This window comes from Anas acuta, chromosome 5 (assembly GCF_963932015.1).
Source record: "Anas acuta chromosome 5, bAnaAcu1.1, whole genome shotgun sequence".
NCBI classification, from domain to species: Eukaryota; Metazoa; Chordata; class Aves; order Anseriformes; family Anatidae; genus Anas; species Anas acuta.
In genome coordinates this window covers 56394584-56409087 of record NC_088983.1, presented here as the reverse complement: position 1 = coordinate 56409087, position 14504 = coordinate 56394584, and the positions used below count along the sequence as shown (strand labels likewise).

General features: G+C 41.7%; 1 protein-coding gene across 2 annotated transcripts in view; it reads left to right on the top strand.

The window, feature by feature from the left end:
* Positions 1-14504, top strand: part of LGR4 (leucine rich repeat containing G protein-coupled receptor 4) — a 73401-nt gene that overhangs the window by 45284 nt on the left and 13613 nt on the right. For both annotated transcript variants that reach the window (XM_068685004.1, XM_068685003.1), the window contains exons 4-7: positions 728-799; positions 11366-11581; positions 12085-12156; positions 13883-13951. In XM_068685004.1, coding sequence (XP_068541105.1) covers positions 728-799; positions 11366-11581; positions 12085-12156; positions 13883-13951 — 429 coding nt within the window. The remainder of the gene's footprint in view (positions 1-727; positions 800-11365; positions 11582-12084; positions 12157-13882; positions 13952-14504) is intronic.

The following is a 14504-nucleotide window of genomic DNA, read 5'->3' as shown; positions in this document are numbered from 1 at the left end:
TGGAGGTATCTCCGTCGGGATACTCAACTCTGGAGAAGCCTGAAATTCTCGCAGTTCCTGAAAAAATTGGTGTTTAGATATTAATTAACAGGCAACCTTACATGTCCAATTACAGTTACCCTAATATGCACCAAAACCTAATAATATTTCATAATGTGTGAGAATCTTAATTATTTAAATTCTCTTCATATGAAAGTACTCATCATGCCATGCTATGGTGTCCATAAAAGAAATTCTAAACCTACAGCATAACTTAAGTCCGCTTGGCTCTAGTTTTGTTCTGTATCTTTTTAATGTTGTGCCCAGAGGTGCTTTGTTGTGAATAAACTTTGTAAATTAGATCGCTAACGCATTGTGTATTGATGCGGCTTTAAGAAAAATTAGAGGTTTGTGTATTTTGTAGCATGTATGGGATGATTTCGCAAGAAAATAATGAAATGTCATTCATTTTAGCAAATTTGTACTAGCATTAAACTGTTTGGCCTCTTCAGTGAGTTCTTGGGAATTTCAGTGTATTATGTCAGAAGCTTCTTCTCTGCAATTTAGTAACATTAACGAGTTGCAAATGCAGCTCAAGTAAACCATTTTCTTGTTTCATCGTTGTCTTTTGGTATGTTGTCTTGATAATCGCACGTGCTTTTATGTGCACCATGAGCCATGGGCTCTGCTGTTTGTATAAAGATGATTGTCAAAGTCTACTACACTAACACACTGGAAATTTTTACAGAACCCTACAGAACAATCAGCTGAAGACAGTACCTAATGAGGCCATCAGAGGATTAAGTGGTTTACAGTCCTTGTAAGTTTTCTTACTTTGCTTTTCTTCTTGCATTGTTCTTCAAGTTCCACTTTTGGTCACTTTGTACAAATTTGCTTCATTCTGTAAACTCCTGAGGTATAATCATTTATGTAATAACGCATCTGGACTTTCTGATATTGCTGTTTCAGCTAAGGCAAAGATTTCCAAGTTCACAAGATATTGTATTCATTGTCCTTGGGGTGATCCGGACCCAAACTCTTTCAAAACCCAAACCTGGGTACATGATTGCTCTATAAATGTAGAGGTGGTGCAGTTAAGTATTTATCATTCTTATGCATGTCCTAAGGTGTTTAAGCAATTTTAAAACATTGTGCAAAAATGAATCATGCCCGAGTCTTTTGTATCTGGAGGAGGAAAAGGGGTTTCTGGGAAGGAGCATTGCTTGAGACATGCATAGTATTGGTTTTACTGGAAGGTGTTGAAATCACATAGACAGTTACAAACGCCTCAGCCATTATTGCTAGTTGCTCATAAGGTATTTCGTATGTGCTTATGCTATCTCATGGCTTATTATGTTTTATAAAGCATTTTAATCAGACCTTAATAGCTAGCTACAGCTCTCTAGGTGGTAGATACTTATCACTGATGAGGAGGCGGAGGGGGGAAGGGTTTCAAAATTTTTCCTCCTTTCTGCTTACCTACAGAGAGAGGGCAGATTATCTGTTCCCTCTGTGCCAAAACTCAGGTTTCTGGCCAAGATCCTATTTCTTTGTGTTGCATCAGATTACGGAGTAGTTGTGCAACTCTTGCAAAGGTGCTTTCTGCATTCCCTGAGCTTGGATCTTGGCCACCACGTTCTCATGGTTGCTCCTGTATTCCCGCCTTTTCCATCTCGAGAAACCCCAAGAAGCTGCACAGGGCACTGTGAGACTGGCTGCAGGTTATCCCACGGCGGAGCAGGAGCGGGACAATGTGTAATGCATGCCATGGGGGCTGCTGCTGCTCATCTTAGGGTTGCAGTCTGCTTGGTGCGGAGGTTGTGCATCGTAATGTAACCCCTCCAGATGACATGGTATGAATAACCCTGTAGTAAGATTTCTAAAGAAGCAAAATGCCTCCCTCCTTGCTTCCAGCGCTTCTGAGGTGCCAAAGAAGAAACTGCTGCTTCAGTAAATACTTGTTTTCTAAAAATAATCCATTTAATTTTCGATGAATATGCTTTTGTCTCTGCTTATTTGCAGTAACGTTTGTTCTGTATTTGAAGTTCAAAATATTTAATCTCCAGTCGTTGGTTTGGTAATTTTATGGGCAAGAGAAAAAGGTCAAAGTTAAGAGGAAAATGATAAAGCCATCATTTCTCTCTCGCTTCTGAAATTATTATGCTTGGATATGATTAGAAACAAGTTGTTCAAAAAAGCAGATTTTTTTTTTTTATTTAAATCACTGATTATGCAATACCAAATAATAGAAATGGTATAATAATGTGATACAGTGTCATTGATAGTGAAACATGAAGCCACAATTCCAAGTGTGGTGATGTTTGCTGTTCTGGGAGCTTCGGTGTTCGTTGACAAACGATAAACTATCAATTTTAGGAAGGTCCAAAAGGAGGAAATAGGATTAATAAGTAGCTAGATGTTTGTTTGTTTCTTTTTCTGAGGAAAACCAGATTGTGTTTTCAAGAATTACTGTGAGAAATACAGTGGAACAATCCAGTCTGGAAGTCATTGACTATCAGTGTCAGAAAGTCAAAGAGTTTTCTCCTCTTTTGAGAAAAGCGTAGTGGGAAATGTGAAGCACTTTTCCTGTGTGCTCAGTAAACTTCACCAGAATGCATTTCTGTCATTGTCGTGTTTGAGGAAAACTTTCAATTTCTTCTGTCACTTGTAAAAATTGCAAAATAGTTAGGCAGATCCCCTGCTAATACAGACAGCACCTTCTGGCAAAAGAATATTGGACTGGTCCTCCGAATTTTGGGTGAGCATGGAAACCTGAATGCCAGCATACTGCTTTATTTAGTAAAAATAAATAAATAAATAAATAAACCCAAAAGCAAACAAACAAACAAAAGCTTTTGGAAAGAATGTGTCAAAAATGGATTTAAAGCTCCTGAGCTGCTCTGACCTTCTAAAACAAATAACTTGTTGCAGAATATGTGCTTCTACCTCTTTTATATATAATCTCAGTCCAAAAACTGCAAGTTTAAACATCGCTTAACTGACTGACTTTTGGCAGTTGCCCAGTTTGCTCTAAAGGTGGCTTTAGGGGGATTTTTTCTCGGTGAAGACACAATTTGCCTGTTCATGAAACTTCATAGTATATTGATAATCTGAGCTTGGTTTGCAGCTCCCAGAGAACCCCGTCTCGTTTCAGTCTCAGTGTGCTCCAAGTCCCGGCTGCGTAGGAAGGCAGTTGCCACATTGTGTGCGTTAATGAGCCCAGTAAACATACCTGGGTTGAAATAAATGAGATGGTTACAGGAGCTTCATGATTCCTAGTGTTTATACTATAGCTGGAGAGTAGCCAGTGTGGTTCAGAGTACTAAATGACAGCTCTTTATTTTCTGTTTATATTGGATGTTTTCCCAGCTCTGGCCTCCTAAAGAGAGTTAGAAAAGAGTTATTATTTATGAAAGTGAAATTTTACCGAAAGGAAGAGTTCTGGTGAGTGGAAAACTCACTTCTTAGCACCTCAGAATAGCTTATCTGGCAAGATAAGCTCTTACATTGTGCGATGCAGCGATACCTGTGGGCAGAAACTGGGACCGTGGGACTGCACTGCTGGGATGGGAGCCGCCAGCTGCTTGTGTCTGCAGCTTTGGGGAGCAGAGAAAGCTGACGAGTAAGGAGCTACACGCGGAAGCAATACTGCCAAGCACTGACAGTGTATTTTTGTTACTACAAGGTAACGACGCAGCATCCTGCACTGTTTAAGTCTGGGAATGGTGTTGGAGAGATTTACCTCCGAGGGTCACACGGAGAGGGGCAGCAAGGTGGTGTGCCGCTGTGATGGTGTGTGCAGATACTGAAAGGACTGGGAAATAGCTTCAGAGGGTCACTTGTTTCAGTGCTTTAGTGTAAGGTGTGTGTTGGACTGCCGTAACTTTTTGTTGGTAATACTGCTTATCCTGGGATTTAACCCAGAAATGGTTCCTTAAGCTACAGCAATTTCCACGATTCCTCTAATTCACCCCCAGAAACACAGATAAACTGAATTTTTTTGTCATAACACAGGATTTTCTTGTACACACCTGAGTGTGATGAATACTGAAATTATTGCATTTAAAAAAAAAAAAAAGGCAATGAAAAAAATCAGGTGCTTTGGAAAAAGGAACTGTATCCCATCTGAACTCAGAAAACGGATTGCTGCTGCTGTTGTCAGGTACTTGCCATCAAACCCGTGAGTCATTTCTGAAAGCTCGTCAATGGCCACCAACCCGTCAGAGACCACGTCTTGTAATCGCAGCCGGGGAAGCGCGGAGCTGTTGGCCCCGCACATGTGCGCACACGCCCGCGCGCGGGGAATGTTGGAGCGCTCTCCAGGACCAGTTCAAAGCACCGCAGCCTCGCTGCTGTTCCAGATTCCCAAACGGTGGTGCTGGGACGGTGCCAGTGCCGCACTCGGCTCTGGTAGCTCCTGCCTTGCTCCGTGTGTGGGCGTTCACCCGAGCTGCAGGTCCGCGTCCACGTGCGCCGGGCCGGCCGTGAGCATCCACGGTACCCAGCCAGCTCCGAGTGGCGTGGCCCTGCCGGGGAGGAGCTGAGAGCTGAAGGCTGGGGTCCTGCTGCGGGACGGAAGGAAATGAGAGTGGCACCTTGCTTCTCAGGGCGAAGGTGTACAGTAAGAGGGTGGGAACAGAGGATGGAGGGAGGCGTATTTTGACCACATTTTAAATGCGCTGTAGCACATGGCTGCTGTAACCTCGCATCTCTAGCATCCAGTCCGTCTGTGGCTGTCTGGCTCTCATGGAAGGATCCCTTATCTTCCTGTATAGACAACAAACAACAGCAAAACCCACAAATCACTTCTAGAAACATTCTGCTAGTACCGTAATTAAAACACACAGCTTCAAGTGGTAGTTCGCAATGGTGACAACGATTTTTAGTAATGTAACACATACAAATCAAAGCACATTGACAGGTGTCACAAGGGAAGATCCGTGAATTTGGAGAGGACCACACAAATCCTGCTTTATATTAAAAATAAAATGCATGGTTCAGCTTATTTCTGGGAAAAAAAAAAAAAAAGGCTGTTGATAATCTTGTGTTACTGGATTACCAAATTTTGAAGGACCAGGGATATCTGTAAGGGTAATCTTCAGTGGGAGACTGTAGAAGATGTTGATTAACAGCAATAACTAGATGAAGTTAGCTAGCATCCTGTCTCAGATGATGCATGCTCCTTCAGCAGTTGCAGATTTTTTTTTTTGAATGAATCGGCTTTGAATGGGTTTTCTCTGGCGGTTTTTCATTTTCCTTCTTTGTTGTTGCTAAAGTGATAAAAGGAACCAACCTTCAGGTGTGTCTGTTGTCAGCTGAAGAGTTAAACTCCCAACACCAGAATGGGAAAGGGAGAAATCTGCGCACACTTTACATTGTTTTTGCAGGTTAAAAACAAACGTGCTGAATGTGCTTTTCTCCCTTGCTTTTTTTTTTTTTTTTTTTTTTTTTTTGAGTGAGGGAACTTCAAGAGCTCTCCTCAGCACGTTTGGTTGTGCTGAAAGATCTTTTAATATGCAGAAGTTAAAATATACTGCTTTGGAAACTTTGCATACTTGCTGTAGGACAAAAACAAAACAAAACATTTTTCTGTGCTCTGTGCACCTTTTGGGAGCTCCTCTGATTTTCTTGTATGTAAGGCATGGGTATTTCTTGTGAACCTCAGGAACCTCTGGGCATTTTGTATCTTATTTTTTTCACTGTCCAGGCTTTTTTAAGGGACTGCTAATGGTTAAGTAACAATCAACGAATGATTTAGAAACAGAACGCATCAGAAACTTACCTGGAGTGGTGGAAGTTATCACTCTTCTGTTATCGGTTGTTTTTCTTCTCCTTTACACAGCATATAAGTAAAGATCAGCTGAATCTTCTATGGGCAATTGGCAGCAAACTCGATGCAATCTCTGATCGGTACCATGTGAAGCATTTCAGTGGGAGAACTATACGTGCTGGCAAATCAATACTGGTGATTGAAATACCTTTGGCATGTAGCATTTGTTTCTGAGAGCTGCTGTAAATTTGTCTTCAAATAGAGCAAATCCTTGTACTGATGTTCACAATGCACAAGGTGCAGAGAGCAGCTGTTTGATACAGTGAGCAAACGAACTAAGTATGTTAAAGTACCTCTGTTAACACGGCAGGTTCACTGCCTTACATTGTAGCGGAGTTTCCGATGTATTAGGCTTATCAGTACTCAACTTCAAAACCTAAAAATCAACTCCAGTGTTATTTGAGTGATTTCTTTGTGGTTTTTGAAGGAGCACTTTAAAGAGCAAAGTTCTTTAACGATTGCCATTGAGCAGAAGTGGTTTTACACAAGAGTCAGGAGTGATTTTCCTTTTATTAACATGAATGTTCAACTCTTGCTATTAGTACGAGGCTGTTACAATTTCTCCGTCACTGAAACCCAGACTGCTGCGTGTGGTTGCAGGTGAGTGCTAGCGTGGCAAGCAGCGAAGCTGTGACAGAAACCAGAAATAAATCTGACAGTCTCCTCTTCCCAGGCAAATATCAATAAAAGGCATGAGGGGTCACGAGATGCAGTGCAAGTAAATTTCTAAAAAGTATTGCTAAGACTGCATGTAGGAGGCGTCTCTCTTCCACTGTAACGTATTCAGAAAGCTGCATGGCATGCCATTGTGCCTCCCAGCTATCTGCCCCCAAACTGTCTGTGCTCTGCACACACCAGCATGCTCCTGGCAAGCCTGGCCTGAGGCTTTCAGCACAGAGTTTTTAAGAAAATTTAAGATATATATACTGGACTCAGAATGGTAATGTTACGTGTGCTCATATAATTCATGTGCACACACTCGCTTAGGTGTTAGTTAGACTTTGGAACTCATATTCATTTGAATTAAGGTAGGAGTTCTTATTAGTTTTACGGTTTCCTTAATGTGAAGTTAATTGTTTGTAGATATTTCTTTTGCTTTGTTCTTTACCTGTTCTAACAATATGTTAAAAACACGCGTGAGATGTATAGGCTCGCTGAATGTATAGGCTTTTGTCGTGCTCCTGCTCTTTCTTCTTGTGCACTTGTTGGAATTTGTGTGAGGGCACAAACCCGACAGGGAATAAAAATGAAGATGACGGGTCAGAAGGTCAACTCTGAATGTAGAGACTAAAATTTGAAGGCCTCTCACAAGTCAGTGCTTATGGGGCAGCTGGAACTGGAGCAGCTTTTGAAAGATGAAGGAATTCAAGTATATGCTGCAAGCTGATTTCAAGAACATAGAACATCCTTAAAAACAGTGGAAAGGGACAGACTTTGTTAAAGGTCGGTCTAAACAGCAAAGAAGAGTTCTTGTACTTTGTTAGCTATTAGTGCCAGTGAATACTCTCATCCCATCGGAAAGAAAAGGTGTCGTGCTGAATTGCACGATTTTATGGAAGCTGTCAAATATTCTGGTTTTGCTTTTCAGTTGTTTCATGAAGTACACCGTTGTGTGCATGCCACGTAATGCAGAAGCATAACAGCTGTGATTTCCGCAGTGGAATTAACATAGATAAGCTTGAATTTTACTGGGGGGAAAGTTAGAATTGTACACCAAGAGGAATGAAGGAACACAAACTGTGAACGTGACAAAAATGGCTGAATTAAAAATAAATCTTGAGGTCTGATAACTAATAATAGAAATCGAGCTCCAATAGATTATGTTTTGTGTACCCCTAGTAATACCAATTTGTTCTTTTGATGTTATACTTGGTCCTGTTACCTTTATGAATCCCAGGTTTTCCCTCTAAAGCTGTAAATGCAGCTCAACAAAAGCGCTATGCAAAACTGCCATTTTCAGCTATTTTGTTGAGATGTCCGATGGTTTTTGGGAGAAGCTGGGGCCGACACAGTGCTCTTCAGACTCGCAGAGCGGGCAGCTGCTACGTAACAGGAGTTGGGGGGACACAACCCATCACAGCATGCTGTCCCGTCTGCCTGCTTAACTAGGGCTTTATGATTTGGCATCAGTAATTACTTCCAGCTCGGTTCAGACATTGCTCTTGGTTAGACTATGCCAAGAAGCCACAGAGAGCAAGAAAAATGCCCTTTCTGTCTTCCACCCGCTCTCCTGCTCCATGGGAATGGTGCCTGTTTTGCCTCTCCCCCCTCGGTTTTACTGCTGGGGGCAGAAGATGAAAATCAGAGAATGAAGGGCTGTGGAGAGCCATCAGCGTACGACCCCGATGTGGAGTTACGTGGGTTCGGGATGGGGCTAAGAGCAGGGCCAAGGTCCTGACCAGGGGAGCACCTCGGTGACCTCCCTGGCCCTGTGTGTCCATCCTTCTGTCACCCGCCTCTGGTGGGTGGCCGGAGGGACAGACCCAGGCCTGGGATTTCTCTGGGTTTTGTTGTTGTTGTCTGCTTGTGTGGTTGTTTTGCGTGTTTTTGCCCAAATCTTCTTGGAAAAGTGGAATTTAGTAAGGAGCACAGTGGAAGTACAAGCATAGGCAGAGACAGGTAGTGACAGGGACTAAGCGCCGCCTGCCTCTCGGGGTGTGTTGCTTCTCTTACAAAAATAATAATAGAAAAATCAGTTGAAGAGAAGACTCGGATATATTTATTCCACTGGAAAATAATTCTTTTGATCTTCAGGGAGGTGTGTGAATTCAGGAGGGAGAAGAAAGACAGGTAATTTCTATATTTTTTTTTTCTGCAGCAGAGCCCCAGGCTTTTTTTCTCTACCTGCTCCCCCCCCCTTTTTTTTAATTATCACCAGACATTTAATTTCTCTGAAATGTTCCAGTCTTGAAGCACGCTAAAAGCATTCAAACAGAATTGTGTACACACCTGTCAGACCATGGGGCAACTGATAAGGAGATGCCAATATATGAACCATAGGAGTTAGCTCTTTGATACATAGCTTTAGAGGTAATGGCACCTCCCTCGTCTTAGGAAAGAGCCCTTTGGCTGCAGTTTTGTAAATTCCTGCTTATATCAGTGTATTTGTTGCTTAATTTTTTTGCATTTCTTGACTTGTTATTATATGGAAATTGAGGTGCTGACGTTTCTCCAAATAACTGGGAATGTTCAAACCATGTACAGCACAACAGCAAGACCCTCTTTCACAGAAGTAGACGAAGGGCATTAATGCCTTATGGATATTATGTGGAGATTTCTTAAGACTGTATGATCAAGCTTTTCTTCTTTCTTTGAATTCACCGTGTATTTTACATTTCGGAGAGAAAATAATTAGGCTAATGCTGACCACTTTGGTAAACCCAAAATTTTAACATCTTAATTGTTCAAGGTGGATTTAGATGCAATAAAATGTATCCTCACAGGTATGCGCAGTGCTGTACGCTAGGCTGAAACGAGGTGTTTCCAGCTGACTGCAGGTGGAGCAATGTGCAGAAACACAGAAACACCTCCCCTTCTCTTGGCCCTTTCTGCCTTCCCAGTAGAGTACAGTGAGCTGGGCTGGCTGCTCTTCATCTGCTCTTGTACACGGTGTAAGAGGAGAGAGCCCAGAAGCCCCCTGGTGATTACTGGAGCCGTGGTGACCGTGCACAGGGACAAACGTGGAGCAGTCACCTGGGCCATCCTGCGCCTGCCGAGAGGGCCAGGATGAATGGCTGCAGGCAATGACTTCTTAAACTGATCCGGCTAGATTTTCAAGAGCATGTCTGATCATGGCTTCAGAAACGCAGTGCGTGCTTAATATAACTCCCAACCTGTGCTGTGCTGGTTTGTATCATAATAAGCATCAGCGTTAATGGAGTGCATACGAGTTTTGTCTCCCCAGACAGCAGCATACATAACACAACTGGTGCGCCAGTCGTCTCAAGGTAGTTATGCAAGGTGTTTTCTTCCACGTTTGCAGTGAAGTCACCAGGTTTCAGCTCTGTGTTGACCTGTAGAAGACAGAATGCCAGTCACTCTTAGCCCTACGCAGACTCAATTTGTTAGTTTTCTTTCTGTTTTTTTTTTAATAATTATTTTTGTTATCTTTTTTGTTTGTTTGTTTTCTTTTTCCATCTTGTGGGTTATCATTGCTTGCCTTTCATCTCCTCCACTCAGGAAAAATAGTGCTTTATTAATGTTTTTTGCTTCTTCCTGGGTCATCCCTCGCAGCTGCCCATTTGTGGGGCTTCTGTCCGTGTACACCCAAATGTAAGCTTTTACTCTGGATGTTTTTCCATTTTTGTCGCTGACACAGCTGGTTTTGTAGCAAAGCATGGGCAAACCCAAACCAGGCCCTGTCTGTACCTTCTGCCTGCTGTGGCTGCCAGTGATGCTATCCAAGTCACCGCGCTGCTGAAATAGGAAGATGAAAAAGCGAGTTGATTCAGAGCATGTTGCACGAGGGAAAAGCACACGTATTTTTGCATAAGAGTTTCTGTTGTCACTGCCAAAGCCAGGCATCGGACAGGGAGCGCAGAGTACTGCGTGGATGAGGATTCATGGCGGGGCTGTGAGTAGCACCTGCACCTCTATCGTGAGGGTTCACAGCTGGAGCCCAGGCTGAGGACCTGCCTTTGCCCTCCAAGGTGGAGGAGTGTGGAGTTCTTCCAGGTGTGGAGTTCTTTTTGTTGTTGTTTTTTTGATGCTTTGAAACCTGAAGAAGCTGTGAAACACGAGAGCATACGTGAGCGAGTAGTTGTAACGGGGCTAATTGTCATACATGTGCTGCAGCTCTTTTGGAAAGGCAGCAAAGCCATTTTCTACATCTGTTGCTTCCACTAATATTTGCAATCAGAGTTAATTTAGGGAAAAAATGTGAAGGCAATAATGTCCAACACTTACCCGTGCTAGTGTTCTGGTTTGCATTTTTTGTGGAGCGTGACAGAAGGGATCAGCTCTCAAACTGAAAGATATTTCTCTGTTTTGGCTGATGGTGTAATGTTTCATTTGCCGACATGGTTCATAACTGACTTTGTTCAAGAGCTGCATTTGATAATTGCTTTCCTTTAGTCACTTAAGGTGTGTAGCAGTCCCCCGAGACAATACGTATGACAGGGTACAGCACTATGACAAGGGAGGTACAGGGATAATCGTTCAAAGGAGTAACTCTCTGCAATCTGTGGTACGATATCAAGCACCTTTCAACGTCTTGTTCCAGTGAGGTACCTACAGGAGCTGGAGGGTTTGTGGGGAGGAGACTTCTGTAGTTACCAATTGACTTGGGTAAGCTCATTGTAAGCATATGAATTTGTTGAAATGTTTTATTAAAAACGTCCAAGAAGACATTTTTATGAAGCTTTCTTTTATGGGTTCTTCACGTGACTTGAAAGAGTGTTCACGCGTCACTTCAGTAAACTTTCAAACTTAGCAGTATTAAAATATTTCAGTAAAACGTGTTTAAAAAATGTTCAGGAATAATAGGGCTTGAATCTGCCTTTTTACTGCTTTGCGGTTTGTGGCTTTACCATGCAAACTCTTTCTGTTTCAATCTAGGCGTTTAGATGCGAATCACATCACAGCTGTACCAAAGGACAGTTTTGAGGGCCTGGTGCAGTTGCGTCACCTCTGGCTGGATGACAACAGTCTGACAGAAGTCCCCATTCATCCGCTCAGCAACCTCCCCTCTCTGCAGGCGTTGACGCTGGCCCTTAACAAAATAACGCACATTCCTGACTATGCATTTACAAACCTGTCAAGTCTTGTTGTTCTGTGAGTATTTCGTACTTTGCTTCACGAGTCACTTGGATTGTCCCCGGTTAGAGCTTCGATTTATCTAGGATGGCCTGAAAATGGTATTTGGCTGTGTTTTAGCTCAGTTGTCTAGTCGCAGCCTATACCACCAGTGCAAGTTGTTATCATGGATACTCGACCATGAAAAGTTTTGACCAGAAAGTCAAAAGTGCTATGGGTAGTGAGGTTCCCGGATATCCTGATATCATATTTGGATTTATATGTTTAAATCATGTTTAATTGCACTTCTGGATAGTGAGTAAAGGTTTAAAATAGGTTGTTTTGACTGCAGGCCATCTATTCTGTTCCCGTATGAGGATGAGATATTTCTGTCTTGAAGTGTAAGACGTTTTGCTGCATTACCCATCCCATGAAATGTTTTTTCTAAACCATTTAACTGTCTTGATTTCATAGAATAATCTACTAATTTGTTAATTTATGTGAAATTATTCACTCATCCCCATTCTTTTGTTCTTTTTTAGACATCTTCATAATAATAAAATAAAAACTATAGGAAAACACTGTTTTGATGGATTAGACAACCTTGAAACCTTGTAAGTATGCTTCTTAAAGTAATTCTTTGTTCAGTGTCATTTGTCTCATTCACAGCTTAATTGAGCTTACTTTATGGTGAAGACTTTGCAAACAAGGCATGTGTGCAGCACAACACATACCTCTAACACTTAACGTCCAGCTCAGATTTCGGAAGTGAAGGCTAATATCAGTGCAGTGCTCCACCAAAACTAATTAACTCTGTTGAGAAGCGGGTAAATATTAGCCTGGGTGAAATGTCATGCAGGATGATGTGGCTCTAACGTTCTTGGTCCTGATCTAGCTGGTGTATCTTTGCATAGCACTCCACTGAGTCAGCTGGATATATCAGAAGTGTTTGAGTGGCCCTGTATGTGATAAGGGACAAATATTTGTTTCTCAGATTTACCGTGGGATTAAACATATTTAAAATACGCTGTCAAAACTGTTGTGTGTCAATAGGAGGTTTCTCAGAGGGCCCCAGTGGGCTGTTTCTCCATTGCTCGTCCTCTCGTACCGGATGGGCACCACTGCCTGCCAAAGAAACTCTCTATCTCAAGTGTCCTAGCAGCTCCTAAACTGATCCTCAGCTCCTGGGTTCCCAGCCTCTCGAGACTGACATGAGTTCACTTCAAATACTGGCAAATGTTAAACTGATAGACTGCTTTATCTGAAACATTGAGCGTTGCATTCCTTGTGACAGAAATAGGAGATGCAGGTGCACCCGCACCACTTTCCCCTTGCCTCGGGTCTGTAGTCCTTGCTGACAATTTATACGTACCCGAGCACCACTTTTCTATAGTGGCCTGTCAAGACAGGGTCTGGGCTCTTTTCGACCTCCTAGGAGAGGAATGGCCTTCAGCTGCTTGAGTTGCACTCCCTGTTTCCCTTCAGCTCGCTCAATGAATGTCTAGTAAGCAGTGTTTCCTTCAGCGGTGCCTTTAGTTATGCTTAAGAGAATGCTAAATAATTAAAATTAATGAAGGAGGGCAAGGACATGCTAAAGCCACTGACAACCTTTGTTAACATCAGGAGTTTGGAGGAGTCCAGGAACGTTGCTTACTCCAACTACCTTGTTATTCTCCTGGAGCCTTCAGTTATTAAATTAAGTAATAATAACCAGGTACTATGTAAATGCATGCAGCTGATGTGAGACTCTAGAAATGGTTTTGTTTCTCATAAGCAATCCTTTCTGCAGAAGTTTATAGCAGGTCCTGACATAATTAGAATGCTAGAATAGTGACAGGTCAACTGTCCATGCCTGTATTATTGACATGCACTGATTCAGCGTGATGTGATGGGCTTTACCTATGCTTCTCTTTAATATTTAGAATTGGTTTTGCTACAAGGTCTGCTATTGCCTAATGGCTTATTTGCTATTTATTTTATAAAACCAGAGAGAAAAGTTGTCAGAGTAAGCTAATAAAGAGTAATCGTATGCCTACTTTTTTTTTTTGTCATTGTTACTTTGAAATTTTAGTTCATTGTCCTGTAAATTCATTTGAAGAGAAATCCGTGAGGTACTGAAAAATACTGAGCTTTGCTGTAAAAAATGTCATAAGTTATTAGCTGGTTATAAAGTAGGTAAAACATCAGAATACTGAATCTAAGTTTAAAATCAAGTTATTCAGTAGTCTAGTTAAAGATGTTCTGAAAGTTCTTACTTTCACTGAATTGTCTAAAATAAAAAAGATTTTGGTTCATAACCATGATAAGTATTTTCTAACTTTTCGGCTTTGTTTCTTCTAGGGATTTAAATTATAACAACATGGTAGAGTTCCCTGAAGCCATAAAAGCGCTCCCAAGTCTAAAAGAGTTGTGAGTATTAACTATTATCACTTTTAAACTGTTTTCTTTATCCTTTCTGTAAATAAAAAGAGAAAAGAAATTCCCAGATTTAAGAATGCTCATCTGATTATGCAGCAGCCTAGATCAGATCAAGTTATGCTAAGCGATGCTGTAATTAAAGGAAAATATAATCAACAGCTACAGAGGGAACCTATTGAAAATGATTTTGGAGTTATATAACCAAGGAATTTATTCAGGAGTACCATTAGCATAGATCTTAATCATGAGCTGGTTTTGGCCTCCCATAGCAGAATTATATATTCACTGATTGTGCATGTTTTCCTTGCTCCCTCCTTAAAAAGGGAAGAGAAGAGAGAAAGCATAAGGTCATGTTTTACACAGAATATTTTCTTCCTACTGAAATATTTTCAGTATAGCTGAAATGGAGTAGACAGAAATTATGCCTTCAAACTTGCTCCTACATACTCCAATTTAACTACAACCCAACTTTTGGCAGGATTAGGAGTTGAATAGGTGTAGTGTATCCACACAAAGAAGATGACTGTTGGTTGAATCTACTGGC